This window comes from Jaculus jaculus, chromosome 3, assembly GCF_020740685.1.
Source record: "Jaculus jaculus isolate mJacJac1 chromosome 3, mJacJac1.mat.Y.cur, whole genome shotgun sequence".
Classification (NCBI taxonomy): Eukaryota; Metazoa; Chordata; class Mammalia; order Rodentia; family Dipodidae; genus Jaculus; species Jaculus jaculus.
In genome coordinates, this window is record NC_059104.1 from 122,645,103 (window position 1) to 122,667,493 (window position 22,391).

Here is a 22,391-nt window from a genome sequence, read left to right on the forward strand (position 1 = left end):
TGGCTGGAAGCCCTGTCGTGCCCATTCTCTTTCTCTGTCTCTTTCTCTCGGCTGTGTCACTCTCAAATAAGAATGAACAAAAAAGTAAAAAAAAAAAAATTCTTCAAGTCTCTAGCAGGCAGATCCCTGCTAGAGGAGGTGTGTCACTGGGTGAAGATCTTGAGTCTAGTCAGGTGTGGTTCAGAGCCAGGTCATGCTTGCTGGTCTGTCTCTCTGCTGTGGATGTATGATGAAGTGAGCCTGCTTTTCCCATCATTATGAAGCTTCCCCTGAAATCTATAAGCCTGAAATAAACCCTTTCATACTCTGTTTCTGGTGGAGTGTTTGTGACAGTGATTGGAGGCTCTGGCACACCCAGTGTCTCTGACTGTCTCTCTTCTATCTCTCTCTGCTTGCAAATAAATAAATAAATAAAATAGTTTTTAATGATGTGTTTGAATGTCAAGTTCACAACCAGTTAACTTGTGATGGTCAGTCTTGTCAGTTTGACTGGATTTGGAATCGTCTTAAAGACACATTTCTGTGAGGGTTGCCCTAAATATATGTGGCACCATCTCACGGAATCAGTGACCATCCCATGGACTCAGTGTCCCAGACTGAAGAAATAAGGGAAAAAGAGAAAGTCAGTTGAACACCAGTATTCATCTTGATTCCTGACCATGGACACTATGACCAGCTATCTGACGCTTTTGAGAACACGGCTACAACCACTCTCAACACCGCAGCTTCCCCAACTTCACCTTCAAGCTGTGAGGTAAAGTACCCTAAGTTGCTTTTGTTGGGTATTTCATCACAGCAATGAGAAAATAATAGATTGCCATTAATACTAACAGTTATATTAACAATGCTTTAAGAGTAGTGCTTTAATGGTGTCACAGGAAGCTTTTCCTGGGGAGATGCAAACACACGTCTTCACCCCAGACAGGGTTCAGATGACAGTCCAAAGTACAATTGCACCAATACCAGCTTGGTGAACCAGTGAGCTTGGAGAGGGGTTATTTACAGGAGTATGGAGACCCCTAAAGCAAACAGTTTGTTGGAGCTCCCTGTGGCAAAACTGCTCTGTGGATGCTCCTCCCTCAGCCACATGGTACAGGTGGGCTTACATAGCATGAGGACCCCAGAGCAGCTGCACCACGGAGAAGTCTCATCCCACCCTGGATGACAACTTCCCCTTGGCTGCTTCAAGGAAACATCCCTGTCCAGGAGTATGCAGCACATCAGTGGGGCTCACTATGTCAGGATTATCCTCACAGGTGCTCTTCCCTCAGTCTTGGGGTGAGGGCTTACTTATAATAGAGTATGGAAGCTGCTTCGATGGAGTTCACTGTTCCTTGATCTTTTTCCCTCCCCCACCCCCAGGTCAAGAACCTCGGGCACTATAGCATATGAAATTTCAGGTGGGGGTCTGATGACCCTCCCACGCCTTCTCCTGTTGAGTTTTCCCAGTTGCTTTTGATAAAAGCAGGCAATAGTTTTTCAATGCTTTTAATGCAGAGGAATTTTGCTGTACAACAAATGGCTTAAACTTGCCCAGTGGCGAGGGGAGATTCTGCTGTGCTGCATCACTTCTGAGTGTTGTATTTCTAGATACCAATGTAATTATTATTAACATTTCCAATGGCTTTGTAATGTTTAAGTAAGGGTGATACACATACACACAAACTTGCATACACTAGAACATTAATTCCATACTTCTGATATTGTTAACTATGGTCTCCTTGCTGTTTCTTTTTTTTCTTTTCAAGGTAGGGTCTCACTCTGGCCCAGGCTGACCTGGAATTCACTATGTAGTCTCAGAGTGGCCTCGAACTCATGGCGATCTTTCTACCTGTGCCTCCAAGTGCTGGGACTAAAGGCGTGCACCACCATGCCCAGCTTGCTTGCTGTTTCTTGAACATATGAAGTTCTTTCTTGTCACTGAGCTTTCTCAATGTGCCAGTAAGGATGTATATCGAATAACTTCTTGGTTCACTTTTTTATTCTTTCAGGCCTTAAATGTCTCTATATTAGAAAGGTTTTTAAAACTGATTTACATCTGCTGTTTGGTGGCTGACAGCTTTCAACCCTTGCTTTGTACCCTTTCACTTCTACCTTACATTTTGGCCAAGTCCGCCAGAGTGCCCCTTTCTTTAATACCTGTTGAAAACTCAAATGTCATGGAAGAACCATCAAAGCTAGTCTTTCTTTCAACTTGTTCTATCAAACCATTTTGAGGAAATTCCCTGACTCCCTAGAAACCTTTGTTATTGTGAGGAATGAATCCCTTCACACCCTGTTGTGTGACTTCATCTGTCTTGGTATCTGAACCAAATTAAGGTAGGGAACTTATCCTCTCTGTGTGGGATGGCCACACCAAAATAAGAGTCCTCCTTTGTAGCTCATGCCTGGCTATATATTAATATCCCTAAATTACATTTGTTTTTTGTTTGGCTTCTCTGACTAAACATATCCCCAACATCTAGTGAAGTGTTTGACATTATCACTGTTTACTAGGCTAAGATGGCTAATAAACACCTTGCTCTGAAATTTCTAAAGGCAGGGGAAGTGTTCAATATATATTTGTTAAATCAAATACTAACATTGTTTTTATTCTGAAAGTAAGACAATGAAAACGATATCATACAAAATTTTTATTCATTGTTTTTCCTCAAAATAGTGTGTATTCAAAATAACACTTGGAAATTTACACTCATTTGTTGTAACTATCATCAAAGTAAACAGTTAGAAAACATTTAACAATTATGTGCTTAGTAATAAAAGTTCCTAAATTTGCACCTTGTGACATCAACAAGACTAGAAAGTTGATTTCTGGCAAATGATTGTTATAGAAGAACACTGATCAATCAGTAAGAGGCTTTTTGTAACTTATGATTGATAACGGTCATGTTCAACAATAGTCTTACTTAAATTATATTCATTTCAGTGCTGCATTTTGAGGCTGTTTCTTTTCTTGCAAACAATAATTAGGTATGAACTGCTGATTGGCAATCAAACAAGAGAAGAATCATGTCTAATCAAATAGCTGCTAATGTTAATGGAAGGCAAATTGCTAACTTCTGAATCTGTATTAATGTTACCAAAACAGTGCAAGGGAAAGTACACTCTGATTTCTAGACTGTTTTTTTTTTTAATTTTTATTATTATTAATTTTTTGAGAGAGAGAAAGAGAGAGGGAGGCAAATAGACAATGGGTGCACCAGGGCCTTCAACCACTGTAAACAAACTCCATATGCATGCGCCACCTTGTGCATCTGGCTTACATGGGTACTGGGGAATCGGACTTGGGTCCTTTGGCTTTGCAGACAAGCACCTTGACTAAGCCATCTCTTTAGCCAAACTGGGTTTTTTGGTTTTTCAAGGTAGGGTCCACTCTAGTCCAGGCTGACCTGGAATTCACTATGTAGTCTTAGGGTAGCCTCAAACTCATGGTGATCCTCTTATCTCTGTTGAGTGCAAGGATTAAAGGCATGTGCCACCACACCTGGGATAGGCTGCAGTTTTTAAAAATTTTTTTTTTTATTTGAGAGCGACAGACAGAGAGAAAGACAGATAGAGGGAGAGAGAGAGAATGGGTGCGCCAGGGCTTCCAGCCTCTGCAAACGAACTCCAGATGCGTGCGCCCCCTTGTGCATCTGGCTAACATGGGACCTGGGGAACCGAGCCTCGAACCAGGGTCCTTAAGCTTCACAGGCAAGCACTTAACCGCTAAGCCATCTCTCCAGCCCCAGTTTTTAAATTCAATACAAAGATTCAATAATTATCAACATTTCTATATGCCAGTTTTTTCAGTACATAGTAATAATCCACTTAGTAGTTGTGAAACTAATTGAAAAAATTCAATGTAATGCGAATGTAAGTTATTAGATAGAATAATTATAAGATCCCTGTTCATGTTTAGAAATGAGATATAAACACAAAATAAATTTTGTGGGCATTATAAAAAATGAAATTGCAGCTGGGCATGGCGGTGCACGCTTTTAATCCTAGCACGGGGGGGGGGGGGGGGGGGGGGGAGGGCAGAGGTTGGAGGATTGCCGTGAGTTTGAGGCCATCCTGAGAATACAGTGAATTTTCAGGTCAGCCTTGGCTAGAGCAAAACCCTACCTTGAAAGAAAGAAAAGGAAAAGAAAGAAAAAAATTGGTTCAATAAATGTGAGTATACAAAAAAAATTTCAATTATTTATCTTTGTTCCCAATAATCTCCTTTATATTGATATGTAGAAAATATGCCTACATTTCAAATGCCAAAACAGTAGGGTTTAAGTGATACATATTTTTACCGGGTTATTTTGTTTGTTTGGTACTGTGGTTTGGGCCCACAGCCTTCCAAGTGCTAGGCAAGCACTGTACCACTGGGCTACATCTCCAGTCCTATATTTTATTTTGTATTAGTATCAATTAATGAATTAGTTAATTAACCTCAATCATTTCTTTTTTGAAGCAAGCATCATAGGCTTTAATCTCTCCCAAACAAATGGGTCTCCTTTGGCTGATCAATGCGGTAGAGAAGCTGGGCAGGTGAGAAGTACCCTAGGTATTCCACGGTGTCTGGAGTTGTGTCATAATGGTAGTGTCCACCTTCTCCGTGATGACTGAAGAAATGAGTGTGCTCCAGCCTCAAGTCAAACCCCTCGACAACAGACAAGCAACATGTTAACATATACTCAAATCATTTCCATGACAGTGTATTTAAGGGGAAGGAGAATTCTTACTCACGTTACAAAGATCTTATTTTTAATTTTTTGAGACAGGAAGTCACTCTTTAGCTGAGGCTGACCTTGATTTCTTTTTTTTTTCCCCTCGAGGTATGGTTTCACTCTAGCTCAGGCTGACCTGGAATTCACTATGTAGTTTCAGGGTGGCCTCAAATTCATGGTGATCCTCCTGCCTCTGCCTCCCAAGTGCTGGGATTAAAAGTGTACAACACCATGCCTGGCTTGACCTTGAATTCTTATCTGTACTTCCCAAGTGATGGGATCATAGACATGTACTACTATGCCTGGAATTAATTTTTAAGAAATTTTACTTATTATTTCCATGTGGGTGAGGCATGCTAGGGTTTCTTGCCACTGTAGACAAACATCAGATGAATGCACTACTTTTGCATCCAGCTTTAAGTGGGTGCTGGGGAATGGAACCCAGGCCAGCAAGCTTTGCAAACAAGCACCTTTAGCTGCTAAGCTATCTCCCCAGTCCTGGAGTCAATCTTTTTTTGTGGTGCTGATGATTGAACCTAGGGCTAAGCTGAGTATATATATCTTCAGGTCACTGAGATATAACTGGAGCTCTCTTGTTTTTTCAGCTGGCAACCGTCACATTATACCAAAAACAAGGAATGCAAAAGGATAGTCATTTGAAATTTACCTTCTCTTGCCATCACTATTTCTTTTCCTTATAGGTAACACATACAAACACATTTTTGTATATTATTTATATATTTATTATATGTCTATTTTGTATAGTATTTCTTCACAGAAATATATATAGCTTGAAGACCTCTGCCTATCTGATTGTAAAAGCTTCTGCATTCAGTGTTGGGGAGATACTTACTTTGGATACGATGAACACCAAACAAGTCAACAAGAGACTCAAATCCTAGTTATATTTTCTACTACTTAATAGCATGCCTTTCATGTTATTTAACATGACTGTTCCCTTACTTTCTTGAAGGTAAAATCTGCTCTGCCTGACTCACACAGTGGTAAGCTACCTATTCTCTTACTATTCAATATAAGTCCCAAGACTACCCAAAGAGTTCGTACTCTAAAAGAATATGTTAACCACCAAGTACGATCAGTGTAGCACACGTCTAGAACAGGCGGAGACTTACGGGGTCCCTGGAGACAAACACGGGTAGGCAAACCAGAGGAGCTGTCATCTCATAGAAACGCAGCCACTTGTTCACCTCTTCATCCGAGTTCAGTGGGCAGGATGAAAAGTCTGCTGGCTTCAGTGAAAGATGGTTAGACAGGGTCACAATGAGTGCTGTGGAGGATTCAAACAATCTCCAAGTATTATCTCAATATAAATTTTATGCCCTTTGATACATTCTACTGACTTGTATTCTATCCATAAACAATATCCTACTATATAAACCCTAGCTTTTAAAACAATGACCAATCAATTTGTACAAACTAAAACTTAGGAATGATTAAATGAAGGAATGAGGCAATTACTATCTTCCTCTCTTGTTTATTTTACTTATTTATTTGAAAGCGACAGAGGAGAGGGGGGGAGAGAGAGAGAGAGAGAGAGAATGGGCACACCAGGGCTTCTAGCCACTGCAAACGAACTCCAGATGTGTGCACCCCCTTGTGCATCTGACTAACGTGGGTCCTGGGGAATTGAGCCTTGACGGGGCCCTTAGGCTTCACAGGCAAGTGCTTAAACACTCTCCATCTCTCCAGCCCCCTTTCTCTCTTTTTTGGTGTTGGAGATAGAGCTGAGTTTCACATATGCCCCCTTTCTCTCTTTTTTGGTGTTGGAGATAGAGTTGAGTTTCACATATGCTAGGCAAGTGCTCTACTACTGAATTACACCCCTAACCTGCAGTTTTTTACTTTCCATGGCCTCTAAATGTTCCTGCATACACATCCCCATTCTAATTTCTAAAAATGTTTTTTCTTGGGCTAGAGAGATGGCTTAGCGGTTAAGCGCTTGCCTGTGAAGCCTAAGGACCCTGGTTCGAGGCTTGGTTCCCCAGGTCCCACGTTAGCCAGATGCACAAGGGGAAGCACGCGTCTGGAGTTCGTTTGCAGAGGCTGGAGGCCCTGGCGTGCCCATTCTCTCTCTCTCCCTCTATCTGTCTTTCTCTCTGTGTCTGTCACTCTCAAATAAATAAATAAAAAATTTAAAAAAAATGTTTTTTCTTTTGTGATGCTGGGAATTAAACTCAAGACCTATGAGGTAAGTACTCTACCAGTGAGTTTACATTGCACCCTGTCTAAGCTCTTCCAGTCTAGTTGTTTTTTATTTTATGTTATTTAGTATACTAGGGATCTAACCTAGGGTCTTACACTGTTAGTCAAAGACTCTCCACACAGTTACATCTGCAGTCTTTCAGTCCTAATCATGTGTCTCCTAAGTGCTACCAGTAATGAGTAGATGGGATGCGAAAGCAAGACACAAAAATAGGTAAAAGTATCCAACAGAGAAAGGTATTTTGGAGTAAATGTAACCAAGGAGGTGAGAAGCAGACATAAAAACTCCCCCAAATTTACTTAGAGTAGAAAAAATGTTGTATTCATGAATGGGATGACAATATTAAGGTGTCAAAAACTTTCCAAGGGTACCTAAGCACTAGCCCTACACTACCCTTGCCTACCTGTGTGAGGTTTTGGCCTCTGTCCCAGCACCCCTCCCTACCAAAAAATTGCCTTGTCACTACTGCAGAAGCTCAGGGGTAAATGGTCAAGAGCTTGTCTGCCTAACACTCAGGAGGCTATGAGTTGTAATCTTAACATGGCAAAGAAAAAAAAAACCTGCAATGTAATCACCATTGAAATCTTAATTACTATTTTTTAGTGGTGTTTTTGTTGTTGTTTTAAAGTAGGATCTTATTTTTATCTGTCTGACCTACAATTCACCCTGTAGCCCAGGTTGCCTTTGAACTCATGGGCATCTTCTTATCTCAGCCTCCAAAGTGCTGGGGGTAAGGTGGCAAACCATACCCTGTCTTGTTTGTTTTGAGGTAAGATCTCACTGTAGCCCAGGCTGACCTGGAACTCACTCAGTAGTTCCAAGCTGGTCTCAAACTCACAGCCATCCTCCTACCTCTGCCTCCTGAATGCTGAAAAGCTGATAGGAGGATCACTATGAGTTTGAAGCCAGCCTAGGCTATGGAGTGAGTCCCAGGTTAGCCTGGCCTACAGTGAATCTCTGTCTCAAAACACCAAACAGGGCTGCAGAAATGGCTTAGTGGTAAAGGCACATGCCTGCAAAGCCTAAGGACTCAGGTTCAGCTTCTCAGTACCCATGTAAAGCCAGATGCACAAAGTAGTGCATGCATCTGAGTTCATTTGTAGCAGCTAGAGGCCCTAATGCAGCCATTATCTCTCTGCTTGCAAATAAACAAATACATAAACAAACCCACCAAACAAACCCAAAGCAAAAGTATAGATTAGGAGGTATAGAATTATAAGTCCTTCTGAGGTACTGATGGGAGTATAATGTGATGTAGCCACTATGTTATATGGTGCTTAAAAGTCTAAACACACAATTATTATAATTCAATATTATATTTCTGGGTACATACCCAAAATAATGGGTAGCATATTCTCAAAGGGATTTCTGTATACCTAAGTTCACAGCAGTATTATTCATAATAGCCAAAAGGTAGAAGTAGGGCTGGAGAGATGGCTTAGCGGTTAAGCGCTTGCCTGTGAAGCCTAAGGACCCCGGTTCGAGGCTCGGTTCCCCAGGTCCCACGTTAGCCAGATGCACAAGGGGGCGCACACATCTGGAGTTCGTTTGCAGAGGCTGGAAGCCCTGGTGCGCCCATTCTTTCTCTCTCTCCCTCTATCTGTCTTTCTCTCTGTGTCTGTCGCTCTCAAATAAATAAATAAATAAATAAAATTAAAAAAAAAAAAAAAGGTAGAAGTAGCTCGTGTCCATTGTTGGGAAGGAAGGAAAGACAGTGTGAGGGAGACAGACAGAGAGTATGGGTAAACCAGGGCCTCCAGCCACTACAGATGAACTCCAGATGCCTGTGCCATTTTGTGCATCTGGCTTTACACCGGTTACTGGGGATTTGAACCCAGGCTATTGGGCTTTGGAAACAAAAGCTTTTAACTACTGAGGAATATCTCTAGTACTATTTTTTTTGTTTTTGTTTTTGTTTTTGGGTTTTCAAAGTAGGGTCTCACTCTAGTCCAGGGTGGCTTCAAATTCATGGCAATCCTCCTACTTCTGCCTCCCAAGTGCTAGGATTAAAGGCATGTGTCACTATGTCTGGCTCTTCCTAATTTTTTGTTTTTATTTTTAGTTTTGGGTTTTCAAGGTTGGGTCTCACTCTAGCTCAGGTTGTCCTGGAATTCACTATGTAGTCTCAGGGTGGCCTCGAACTCTCGGAAATCCTCCTACCTCTGCCTCCCGAGTGCTGGGATTAAAGGTGTGCACCATCATACCTGGTTTCTTCCTAATTTTTAAATTAATCCATTTATTTATTTGCAAGCAGAGAGGGACAGATACACCAAGAGAGACATAAAGAGACTGGGTGCTAGGGTTTCTAGCTGCTGCAAACGAACTCCAGATGCATGTGCCACTTTGTGCATCTGGTTTTACCTGGGAACTGAGTTGTTAGGCTTTGCAGGAAAGCACCTTAACTGCTGAGCCATCTCTCCTGCCCAAATTAATCCATTTATGAATTAAAAAATTATTTGTTCAGGGTGTCTGTGGTGGTTTGAATCAGATGTGCCCCACTATGAACTTAAGTGTTCTGAATGCTTGATCCAGAGTTGATGACAAGGTGGCACCTTGCTTAAGGAAGTGTGCTGCGGAGGGTTGGCCTTGAGATTGATTAGTCCCTAGCTTGTCAGTATTAGTTGGCTCATTCTTCTGCTGCTTTCTACTTGCTGTGGCAGATGTGATGTCCAGCCTCTGCTCATGCCATGCTTTATTGCCCCCCCCCCCACCAGCTGAGAAAATAAGCCAAAAAAAAGCAACTTTCCTCCCAAGAGCTGCTTTTGGTTTTGTGTGTCCCAGCAATGAGACAGTAACAACAACATTGTCTTTAAAGGAAGAATTGCCATCTTATTTAAAAATCCAAACATTGGGCTGGAGAGATGGCTTAGTGGTTAAGCGTTTGCCTGTGAAACCTAGGGACCCTGGTTCAGGGCTCGATTCTCCAGGACCCATGGCAGCCAGGGGCACACCTGTCTACAGTTCGTTTGCAGTGGCTGGAGGCCCTGCATGCCCATTCTCTATCTGCCTCTTTCTCTGTCTGTCGCTCTCAAAGAAATAAATAAAAATGATAAAACAAATTTTTTAAAATCTAAACATCTTTTTTTTTAAGGTAGAGTCTCACTGTAGCCCAGGCTAACCTAGAACTCACTCTGTAGTTCCAGGATGGCCTCTAACTCACAGTGATCCTCCTGCCTCCCAAGTGTTGGGATTAAAGGCATGAGCTACCACACCTGGCTAACAGCTACAGCTCTTAAGCACATGCACATGATTTCATGTGTAAGCAGAGATTCGGACCCTTACCATAATATGAGCCTTGACCTTTCCCTTTTGAACTATGAAGGTGCCTCCCATCCCTACAGGCTGGTTTCCATAATGTTTTTCCAGAGTTTGTCTCATACAAGTCACAAAGTTAAGTTGTCCAGTTCTCCGTTTGGCTTTTACCTCAATGACCTACAGAGGATGGAAATAGGTACACAGTTGTATAAACTATAAACTTTGGTGTAGACAACTACCAACATGTTACACTGTAACTTAATGTCATGAATATTCTAGTCTGCTCAGAGCACCAGATCTGAGCTGTCTCAATCTCTCTCTCCCTCTCTCTCTCTCTCACACACACACACACACAGCTGTGTATAACTTTAATAATCATATGCCTGCATCCTTGAACTGATGCCTTTTGTTTGCTTATTTTTGTATCTTGAGGTAGGGTTTCAATCTAGCTCAGGCTGACCTGGAATTCACTGTGTCGTCAGTCTCAGGGTGGCCTCAAACTCATAGTGATCATCCTATCTCTGCCTCCCGAGTCCAGGGTTAAACACATGTGCCACAAAATCCTAGCCTGATGCCTATTCTTTTTTTTTTTTTTTTTTTTTGGTTTTTAGATGTAGGGTCTCACTCTAGCCCAGGCTGACCTGGAACTCACTATGGAGTCTCAGGGTGGCCTTAAACCCATGGCAATCCTCCTACCTCTGCCTCCCTAGTGCTGGGATTAAAGGCGTGTGCCACCATGCCCGGTCTATTTTTTTTTAATTTATTTGTTATTTTTTTATTAACAACTTCCATGATTATAAACAATATCCCACAGTAATGCCCTCCTTCCCCCCACTTTCCCCTGTGAAACTCCATTCTCCATCATATCCCCCCCTTTCAATCAGTCTTTTATTTTGATGTCATGATCTTTTCCTCCTCTTATGATGGTCTTGTGTAGGTAGTGTCTGGCACTGTGAAGTCATTGATATCCAGGCCATTTTATGTCTGGAGGGAGCATGTTGTAAGGAGTCCTACCCTTCCTTTGGCTCTTATATTCTTTCTGCCACCTCTTCCGCATTAGACCCTGAGCCTTGGAAGGTGTGATAGAGATGTTTCAGTGCTGAGCACTCCTGTTACTTCCTCCCAGCACCATGATGCCTTCTGAGTCATCCCAAGGTCACTGCCTGATGTCTATTCTTAGTTTTTCAATTTTTTAAATTAACAACTTCCATGATTATAAAAAATATCCCATGGTAAAGACCCTCCCTCCCCCCACTTTCCCCTTTGAAACTCCATTCTCCACCTGATGCCTATTCTTTTTTTTTTTTTAATTTATTTATTAGTTTTCTTTTCAGCAAATACAGGCTCATCCATGATCTACCCCCTCCCTATGGACCCTTCTTGTTGATGTATATGGGTCATGCATTGTGGAGTTAGCCCACAGTTATTGGTACGATAAATGTCTCTGCATATCATGACCCAACATGTGGCTCTGACATTCTTTCTGCCCCCTCTTCTGCAAAATTTCCCTGAACCATGTTGGGTTCATTTTTGGTCTGCTTCAGTGATGAGGTGTTGGGAGCCTCTGAGGCTCTGGCTCTCTGATTTGGTAAGAGTTGATTTTTCTCTATGTTGGTCTCCTTCCCCTTTGTGCTGGTATCCGGTTCATCAGGAAAACATCACCCTTGCTTGTTTCGCCAGTTGTCCTTAGTTTCAGTCGGGCCCCTTTTGAGGTATGTTGGGGCAGCTCTCTCCTTAGGATCTGCATCTATCTTTCTTTCCCCGGTATTTGCAGCACAGCTAGGCGGTCGCCATCTTGGCCGGAAGTCCTGATGCCTATTCTTAAGTTTAGACTATCAACATGTATGTTAATGTGGGAAAAAGTTAAGAATTACTAAGATTAAAAAGATCAGGGCTGGAGAGATGGCTTAGTGGTTAAGGTGCTTGCCTGCAAAGCTAAAGGACCTTGGTTCGATTCCCCAGAACCTCGTAAACCAGATGCACAAGGTGGTGCGTGCATCTGGAGTTCATCTGCTATGGCTAGAGGCCGGCACACCCATTCCTTCAATCTCTCTCTTCCTCTGCCTCATTCTCTCTCTCAAATAAATAAATAAAAATATATATTTTTTAATTGAAAAAAAGACTAATGTCTGGTGAATGGGGAAGATGAACGTCAGTCTCATTTCCTGTAAAATTCTGGGCTACATCTTCTCTGTCACTTGGTAATGCCACTTCTCTACCTCATTTGTTAAAGCAGCTAAAGTGACAGTCTCAACTTGAAAGTTCAGAGTCCTCACATATGCTAACACAGAAATCAAGTTCTGGTATGTTATGAGCTAATCAACTGCTCTCTGGGTCTTGCTGTTTCAGTTCCCATTGTTTCTATTCAGCACAGTGTATAATTAGTCAAGAAGGGGCAGATTACCTATTTACTACTGATAGGCAGGCATTAGCTATTTCTTTTAGCTACACGTTTAACTGATGTAAGTAGCCAGTTTCCCAAGTTAATATCATTACCTTTTACTCAGAAAAATGTATGTTAAAAAAAAAAAACAGGCAATTTTGACTCTGCCTACATTATCTTGAATCTTTTCTTTCCTTTTATCCCATGGAACTGGGTTTTGAACTCACAACCTTCAGAATGTGAGGCAAGAACTCTACTGCTGAGCTATATCCCTGACTATTCTGAACTCTTCACTAACTAGGTTATGTGTCAAAGCTTTGACTTTGGTACCTCTGATTTTCTTAGGAAAACTATTTGGGCTAAAAAATATTCAAAGTTTTAGCCATCTGAGAACAATAAATTAAGGTTATATTTTAGTGGACAAAATCACCTTGCCAGGTTGGCCCTCACTGGCAAAAAGATTAGCTAGTAATGCACATCCAAAATCACGGTATTTCTGGCTGTATTTCTCCAGCATGCACCCTCCATCTGCAGGGTTAATACGAGCAAAGTAACTTCCATTCACAGGAGCGTGGTTTTCACTTTCTGTTTGGACAAGTGGAATGAACTGCAAAGAAAATAGTCAATCTTAGCACCTATAAAGAAAGGATATTTTGATGTAATAGATGTTATAGCTCATACTTTAAGACATTTATTTCAAGTCTTTTCCTACATATTCACATGTTTTGTGACACTGGGGACTGAACCAAGACTCTTGCTTATACCAGGCAAATGCTCCTTCATTGAACTACATCCCCAGCCCTTATTTCAAGTCCCAATGAGAAAACATGATCAATCCCAGTACCACAACACAATCACAAAACAAAAATAAAGTCAGGTATGGCAGTGCATGCCTATTATCTAGACACTCAGGAGGCTGAGGTAAGAGGATTACAGTGAGTCAAAGCCAGCCTGAACTACAGAGTGAGTTCTAAGTTAGCCTAGACTAGAGTGAGCCTGCCTTAAAAACCACAACAATACCACCCCAACAATCAAACAAAAAATACAAATAAACCATATAATACAAAGTATCTAGTTCTAGAAACAAAAAATAGTGGGAAGCTGGACATGGAGGCACATGCCTTTAGTTCCAGCACTTGTGAGGCAGAGGTAGGAGGATCACCATGAGTTTGAGGCCAGCCTGAGACTACATAGTGAATTCCAGGTTAGCCTAGGCTAGAGCAAGACCCTACCTCGAAAAAAAAAAAAAAAAGTGGGAGAAAATAGTTATGGATCTATTGACTAATTCTTACTGTAAGGGATTTGTTGGGAAGGGACTTTAGGATCAACCTGAGCTCTCTCTCTCTGCTTCCTGGCTGTCAAAAGCTTTGTTTTGCACACATTCCCACCACATAATATTTTATCTCCTCCTCTGAAACTAAGGGCCAAACAATTTTTTCTCTTCAAGCATCAATGACCTCAGTGAGTTTGTTACAGTTATGAAAATCTAACTCTCTCTCTCCCTACCCACCTTTCTTTTAAAAAAAAATATTTTTTTAATTTTAGAGTGAGCAAGAAAGAGAGAGAGAATTGAAATGCCAGGACCTCAGCCATTGAAATTGAACTCTGGATGCTTGTGTCACCTGGGGGCATATACGACCTTCAGCTTGCCTCACCTTTGTGCGTCTGATCCCTCTTTCTTTTTTGACAAGGCCTTGCTATATATCCCAGGATGGACTGTTACTCACTATTGAATCCCAGGCTGGCCTATTTTTTTTTTTTTTTTTTTTTTTTTTTGAGGCAATCCCAACAGACTGGCCTTTTTTAATGCAAGAGAATCAGAGAGTGATATAGCAAGAAAGAGAGAGAGAGAATTGGCGTGCCAGGGTCTCTGGACACTGTAATCGAGTTCCAGACATGTGTGCCACCTTGTGCACATATACAACCTTGAACACCTGCATCACCTTATGAATCTGGCTTATGTGACCTGGAGAGTTGAACATAGGTCCTTAGGCTTCACAGGGAAGCGCCTTAACAGCTAAGCCATCTCTACAGCCCTAGCCTGTCATCCATCTATCTATCTATCTATCTATCTATCTATCTATCTATCTATCTATCTATCTGTCTATCTATCATCTGTCTGTCTGTCTGTCTGTCTATCAGGAGCCAGAGTATCAATCTTTGGCCCTGGCTGAACTAGAACTCACTATGTAGACCCAGCTGGCGAAAATCTGGCAGTGATGTTTTCTTGCCTCAACCTTCCGAGGACTGGGATTATAAGTGTGAGCCACCATACCCATGCCCATGCCCAGCTAAAAGTAGCTTTTTAAAAATCTTTTTGAGGTAGGGCCTCACTCTAGCCCAGCTTGACCTGGAACTCACTTGGTAGCCCCAGTCTAGCCCTGAACTCTCATCAATCCTTTTACTTCTGCCTCCCAAGTGCTTGGATTAAGAGTGTGTGCCACTATGCCCAGGTAAAATTAGTTTTTTTTTCAAGCCACTTTGTGTGCCTGGCTTTTTGTGGGACTGGTAATTGAATCTGGGCATGCAAGCTTTACAGGCAAGCACATTTAATGACAGAGTCACCAACTCAAAAGTAGCTTTTAATAGGGCAGTAAAAGGACAAAAAATAAGCCATAAACTAAATGTCAAATCAATAAAATAAAACAAATACTATACTTATACTAACCTCAGAATTGAATCCAAGAGTCTGAAATGGACCTGCTCCTGCTCCAAGAATGAAAGCTCCAGGCAGCTTTATTTCCTTCGCAATCTTATTTAGATCATAAACCTATCAAGAGGGAAAATATTATTAAAATCCTAACACACAAATGTCCCAATTTCCTTTTTACAACTGAGTCCAACAGCTTCCTGGCCTGCCGCATTGGTCAATGCCCTCTAATAGTAAACAGGAATCCACTGAAGCTTCGCGATCTTATATGAATGTGAAGAGGAAAAGTCCACTTACTTTTTTCTTGTTTACAATAGGCATTAAGTAAGGCACACCTCCTACTTCTGCAATTCTAGTTTTCCCACAGATTCCTAAAAAAAACACAAGTCATCTTAAAAGTAGGCAAGCATAACTGAAGTATAAAAATCCAGAAGACACTTATCTGTGAAGACCATATGTAAGGGTATATCATAACTTTAGTTTTATAACTAGCAAGGGTTGAGCCGGGCATGGTGGTGCATGCCTTTAATCCCAGCACTTGGTAGGCAGAAGTAGGAGGATCGCTCTGAGTTTGAAGCCACTCAGACTACATGGTGAATCCATCAGCCTGAGCTAGAAAAGACCCTACCTCAAAATACCAAAATGAGGACGCAGCTGGGATGGAGGAGAGCGAGCACGTGTTGGGATGGTGGGGAGACACGGGACTGTAAGCTGTGTGTGGCGCTTCCTGTCGGCTAAGGGCGGGAACACCGAGGGGCCCGGTGCCCAGGGGCGGATGATCAACATGCAGCGGCTGCCGGAGCTGCCGAGTTTGTGGAGCGCCGGGAATGAGCGTGTGAACATGGCTTCGCCTCATTGTTCCCTTCCAGGCCGAGCACTTGTCTCATTTTAACATAAAGATTTGCTTCCACTTTCTACATGCAAGTTTCTCTCTTGTCTCATAAACCCACTGTGCAGGTGCTGCTGTTGCTCTTATATTTTCAGAAATGTTATTTTCTTCTAAGTGAAATTTCTAGCCTGCACTTTGATGTCATTCATGTGTGCCCTTTGTCTCTCAAACTCTCAAGGTTTCCTTCTGGTCCTCTCCTTTACCCTTGGAAGCCTTCCTGGAGGCCTTACCCCCAGCTGTTTGGACTTTGCCTTCTTTAAATAATTTAACTACTCTTAAGTACTTTAAAAAAAGCTTTATGATTTTCATAACTTATTGCTGGTTTTAGTGGGTTGTTAATTTCAGTCCTGTAGTTTTATTTTATGTTTAGATAGGGCTGGGCAAAGAAAAAAGAAAGACAACATATTGAGCAGTGCAGTTGAGTTGTGTGTTAATGTTAGACTATCTTTTTGTGTGTGAACAGCACTTTATAACAGCATTCACTTCTATATACGAAGTGTACCACGTTGGCCACACAGAAGGAAGGCCTTGCATATCTATACTCACTTGTGCTCATCCTGTGCCTCCAAAAGTACTTTTTCCTTGTTGTGCTATGTTTGAATGAAAGATTTTTTTTGAAGTACATCTGTTAAAAAACTGCATGCCTGTAAAAACCCAACATGAAAACTTGCTAAACTTTAGGTGCTAGGGACTTAATAAAAAAAGGTAACAAAACAAATTCACTTTTGGCAACAAAACAAATTCACTTTTGTCACCTAAGAAAATTATTTCTGGTTTCACTTACAATTATTCCTGGCAAGGTAAGATGTGCTCTGTATGTTTGTTTACTTTGGACTTTGCCAATGACAGTTTAAAGAGTGTGCTGCTATGGAAAGTAAATGGAGGGCTACAGAGATGGCTGAGAGGTTAAGGCACTTGCCCATAAAGCCTAAGGACCTAGATTTGATTCCCCAGAACCTATGTAAGCCAGATATACATGGTAGCACATGCATCTTGAGTTTATTTGCAGTGGCTACAGGCCCTGGCATGCCCATTCTCTCCCTTGCTCCAATAATAAAAAAATAATTTTTTTAATGACCAAGCTGGGCATGGCAGTGCATCCTTTAATCCCAGCCCTTGGGACACCAAAGTAGGAGGAATACTCTGAGTTCAAGAACAACCTAAGACTACAGAGTGAATTCCAGGTCAGCCAGGGCTAGAACAAGACCCTACTTTGAAAAACTTAAAAACAAAAAGAGCAAAAAATGGGAACACAACGAGTGAGGTTCTATTGTTATTGCCATGGTATTAATTGGTATAATTTTAGCCTAGGGCTGGGATTTGGAACATCGTTCTGGCACACTGTAGGTGTTGCTATTTTGCTGTGTGTATACAGGATGACAGACTGGTAAAGCTTGACACAAACCTGTAGTACATGCTACAACTGCCCTTCCCTAATACTTCTCATACTGTTTTTGTACGTGTGTGTGTGTGGGGGGAACATGACAGATTGTATGATGTAGCATTCTTTTTAAAGACACATTGACTTTGAAGACACAAGTTATGCAAGAAATAAAAGCTGAATAATGAAAAAAAACCACAGAGGGGTTGGAAGATGTAAGCACCCCCTATTCCTACCCTGTCTTAACTCTGTCTCCAGTATCATCATAACCAAGTATGGGTTGGTAGAATTGGCAGTCAAGGATGATAAGAGAAAGCTAACTTTTTTTTCTTTTTTAAAAAATATTTTTATTTTTATTTATTTATTTGAGAGAGTGAAAGATAGGCAGAGAGAGGTGGAGAGAGAGAATGGGCGTGCCAGGGCCTCCAGCCACTGCAAACGAACTCCAGATGTGTGTGCCCCCTTGTGCATCTGGCTAACGTGGGTCCTGGGGAATTAAACCTGGGTCCTTTCTTTACAAGGCAAGTGCCTTAAGCGCTTAGTCATCTCTTCAGCCCTGTAGGACTGCCTCCTAGAGATCAGGTTTCTAGTCCATCACAAGCCTCAAGGGCACAGGAGCAGAGATTTTTACTTGACTCACTTCAGCTGATGACTGCCATTCAGAAGGAAAGATAAATGCTTTGATGGTCTTGAAAGATGTCGTCCAGGAGACTGGCTGGGAGGAGCCTCACACTGTGTGTCAGGATGGTGAAAGCTAGCTTCTTTTAGGTAGTTACAGTTAGAGGTTGAGACCCAAAGAGAACAAGGAGATGCCACCCCACATGAGACCTCACCCTAGCACAAGAATGGGACTTTTGGCAAAAATGTCTGTTCACTACTGATTTACAGTGGCCCCTGCTGCCCAAAGTCTAGTGTACCACCTACGTAGATGGGCCCAGGTAGGCTCTCTCTGGGGCACACTCTCCAAATCTACAAAGCAATCTGGTCTTCTCCTTGCGTATAAAGGCCCTCATCTTCTTCCTGTTTTTCCTTTTTTTTTTCTTTCTCTCTGTGAGATGCTCTTGGACTTACCCTGTGCAGTTTGGAAACACATGAGTTCTGGCTTCTCCCTCATCTAGACTGGCTGGGTGGGGGAGGAGAGCATAACACTTTTTTTGTCTGAGGAACTCTTCTGCTTGCCTTTGCTTTATAGACTGGGGTAAGTTCTTACTTGGATTACATATTTTTTTTGCCTGTGAATCTACCACGTACGTTATGTCTGGTACACTTTAGATCTACCACTTGGGTGCTCTCACTAACTCCAAGCCTCCTACTTGTGTAATTTCTTTGAATTTTGGGTAACCATGAGTGTAACTCTTTCCATTAATCATTTCTCCTCTGAATTTCTTGGTCTCTGCTTTAACATTTTCCTTCTTATTCTTTCTTGAGCCTCACCATTTGCTCTCTGAACTTCCCTCCGTGGGAAAGCACATGGCAGATGCCATGTATGTTCCTGCTAGGTCTTCCTACATGTATACCTAAGTTCTGTCTTCCATGTGTTTACAACTCCAATCTCTCCTCAGTTTCTCTTTGTTGAATATTTTATTTATTTGAGAGGGAGGGAGATAGGCAGATAGAAAGAGAATGGGCATGCCAGAGTATCTAGCCACTGCAAACAACTCCAGACACATGTACCACCTTGCACATCTGGTTTACATGAGCACTAGGGAATTGAAACTTGGCCCTTACAGTTTGCAGACAAGTACTGTGGTGGTTTGATTCAGGCGTCCCCCATAAACTTAGGTGTTCTGAATGCTAGGTTCCCAGCTGATGGAAATTTGGAAATTAATGTCTTCTGGAGGCAGGATTTTGGCAGCAGCCTTATGGGTGTTATAGCCAGTTTCCCCATGCCAGTGTTTGGCACACACTCCTGTTACTATTGTCCACCTTATGTTGGCCAGGGGGTGATGTCCACCCTCTGCTCATGCCATCATTTTCCCTGCCATCTGGGAGCTTCTTCCTCAAGCCTGTAAACTAAAATAAACCTCTTTTTTTTTTTTTCTACAAGCTGCTCTTGGTTGGGTGATTTCTAACAGCAATGCAAACGTGACTGCAATGAGTATGTTAACCACTAAGCCATCTCCCCATCCTCTCTTTTGAAAAATATTTTATTTTTTAATTATTTTTGAGAGAGTGAGAAAGAGGCAGCTAGAGAGAGAATGGGTGGACCAGGTCCTCTAGCCACTGCAAGCAAACTCCAGATGCATGCGTCATCTTGTGCATGTGGCTTTATATGGGTACTGGGGAATCAAACCTGGGTCCTTAGGCTTTGAAGGCAAATATCTTAACCACTAAACATCTCTGTAGCCCTCAGTTTCTCTTAAATTGGCTTTATGAATTCCCTTCCACGTGCTTGTGGCTCTACTCCAGTCTACCTAAAAACTTCAATTTTTCTTAAGAGGAATCTCGTAAACTATGCAATATTTCCATGTGAGAGCATGTCTCCTACTTCCCACGTGTATATTACCCAGCTTTAAACTTTCTAGATTCCAATATCCCTTAAGTAAATTCCATAATTTGTGATTCCTCCCCTGAATAAGCCCTAGAATTTGTGATTTCTCCCTAAATAAACTGAATAATTCATAACTTTTTAAAATTATTTTTTATCAGAGAGAGAATCTGTGTACCAGGGCCTCCAGCCACTAAAACCAAAGTCCAGATGTGTGTGCCACCTTGTGCACATGTGAGACCTTGCGTATTTGTATCACACTGTGAATCTGGCTTACGTGGGACCTGCAGTGGCGAACATGAGTCCTTAGGCTTCACAGGCAAATGCCTTAACCTCTTAGCCATCTCTCCAGACCCATAATTCATAATTTTTCCTTCTTGAGTCCATATTTATCAAATCTTTGTTAAAGGTAGGACAGAACATAACTTGGGATTCATAAATTTAGGGGACCCCTCCTAAATGCCAAAATCCTGCATAAAAGTACCTGGAAACTGCTGATAGGGCAAAATCCAGCATTGGGGCTAAGTTTGGATGAAGTCACCAGAATTAGTCTGTAATTCCCTAGTCCCTTAAAAATCTTATTTTTCTTTATTCTGGAGTTGTCTTTTTCTTGTGGTTTAAGTTGTTTATTTTTATTTTATTTATTTATTTTTATTTATTGGAGAGAGAGAGAATGGGGACTCCAGGGTCTCCAGCCACTGCAAACTCCAGATGAATGTGCTGGATCTATGTGGGTACTGGGGAACTGAACTCCAGTCCTTAGCCTTTACAGGAAAACATCTTAACCACTAAACCATCTCTCTAGCCCTCAATTGTTTTTTTTTTTTTTTAAATATTTTTATTTATTTGAGAGTGACAGACAGAGAGGCAGGGAGAGAGAAAGAAAGAGAGAGAGAATGGTCACGCCAGGGCCTCCAGCCACTGTAAACAAACACCAGACGCGTGTGCCCCCTTGTGCATCTGGCTTACGTGGGTCCTGGGGAATCGAGCCTCGAACTGGGGTCCTTAGGCTTCACAGGCAAGCACTTAACCGCTAAGCCATCTCTCAAGCCCCATCAATTGTTTTTTTTTGTTTGTTTGTTTGTTTTTTGTTTTTCCGAGGTAGGGTCTCACTCTAGCCTAGGCTGACCTGGAATTCACTATGGAGTCTCAGGGTGGCCTTGAACTCATAGCAATACTCCTACCTCTGCCTCCCAAGTGCTGGGTTTTGCTCTGGTAGAATATATGGAAATCTTTTTTTTTTTTTTTTTTTTTTTTTGTTTTTGAATTTAGGGCCTCATTCTAGCCCAGGATGATGTAGAATTCATTATGTGGTCTCAGGGTGGCCTTGAACTCATGATGGTTCTCCTACCTATGCCTCCCAAGTGCTAGGATTAACGGCGTGTGCCATCACACCCAGCTGTAAATCTTCCTATAAGTTGTTTATATTCCACAGTCCTAAATTATGTATAAAAATAGATAACTTTAGCCAGGCATGGTGGCCCATCATGTGGTACCAAAGTCCAAACCCGCTTGGGCTTCAGCATGGAGGAGCTCAGGGTGGCCAGCATCCACAAAACGGTGGCCTGGACTATTGGTATCTCTGTGGACCGAAGGAGGCAGAACAAGTCCACAGAGTCTCTGCAGGCCAGTGTTTAGCGCCGGAAGGAGTACCGCTCTGAGCTCATCCTCTTCCCCAGGAAGCCCTCGGCCCCCAAGAAGGGAGACACCTCTGCTGAAGAACTCACAGTGGAACTCAGCTGACTGGACCCATGGTGCCCATCAGCAACGTCTGTAAAAAGGAAAAAGCCAGAGCCATCACAGAGGAGGAGAAGAACTTCAAGACTTTCTCAAGTCTTTGCATGGCCCATGCCAATGCCAGTCTCTTTGGCATCTGAGCAAAAAGGGTCAAAGAAGCAGCAGAACAGGATGTTGAGGCATAGTAATCAATCAGTTAATTGAAAAAAAAAAAAGGAAAGAAAACAGGGTTGGAGAGGTGGCTTTGTGGTTAAGGCACTTGCCTGCAAAGCCTAAGGACCCAGGTTCAATTCGCCAGTACCCAAAGCCAGATGTACAAGGTGACACATACGTCTGGAATTTCTTTGCAGTGACTAGAGCCCCTGGCATGCCTACTTTCTCTCTCTCTCTTTCTCTCCTTCCTTCCTGGCTTCCCTCTGTAACAAATAAAAACAATATTAAAAAAAGAAGAAAAGCAGTTGGGTGTGGTGGCACATGCCTTTAATCCCAGGCAGAGGTAGGAGGATCATCATGAGCTTGAGGCCACCCTAAGACTACATAGTGAATTCCAGGTGAGCCTGGGCCCGGGCAAGATCCTATCTCAAAAAGAAAAAAAAAAGTTTATTTATTTTTTTGTTTTGTTTTTGTGATTTAGGAAAGCTTTTCCATGGAACAAACAGAAATTGTGCATAGCCAAGTGACAGC

The 22,391-nt window shown here is 42.0% G+C and overlaps 1 protein-coding gene across 2 annotated transcripts in view; it reads right to left on the reverse strand.

Annotated features, from left to right (window-relative positions):
* Positions 1 to 4,061: 4,061 nt before the first annotated feature.
* The window catches only part of C3H11orf54 (chromosome 3 C11orf54 homolog), a 37,159-nt gene continuing 18,829 nt past the window's right edge, over positions 4,062 to 22,391 (reverse strand). For both annotated transcript variants that reach the window (XM_045146609.1, XM_045146610.1), the window contains exons 4-9: positions 15,510 to 15,583; positions 15,231 to 15,332; positions 12,993 to 13,169; positions 10,207 to 10,356; positions 5,834 to 5,950; positions 4,062 to 4,633 (exon numbers count right to left, since the gene is read on the reverse strand). In XM_045146609.1, the coding sequence (XP_045002544.1) occupies positions 4,460 to 4,633; positions 5,834 to 5,950; positions 10,207 to 10,356; positions 12,993 to 13,169; positions 15,231 to 15,332; positions 15,510 to 15,583 (794 nt within the window). In that variant the 3' untranslated portion in view covers positions 4,062 to 4,459. The remainder of the gene's footprint in view (positions 4,634 to 5,833; positions 5,951 to 10,206; positions 10,357 to 12,992; positions 13,170 to 15,230; positions 15,333 to 15,509; positions 15,584 to 22,391) is intronic.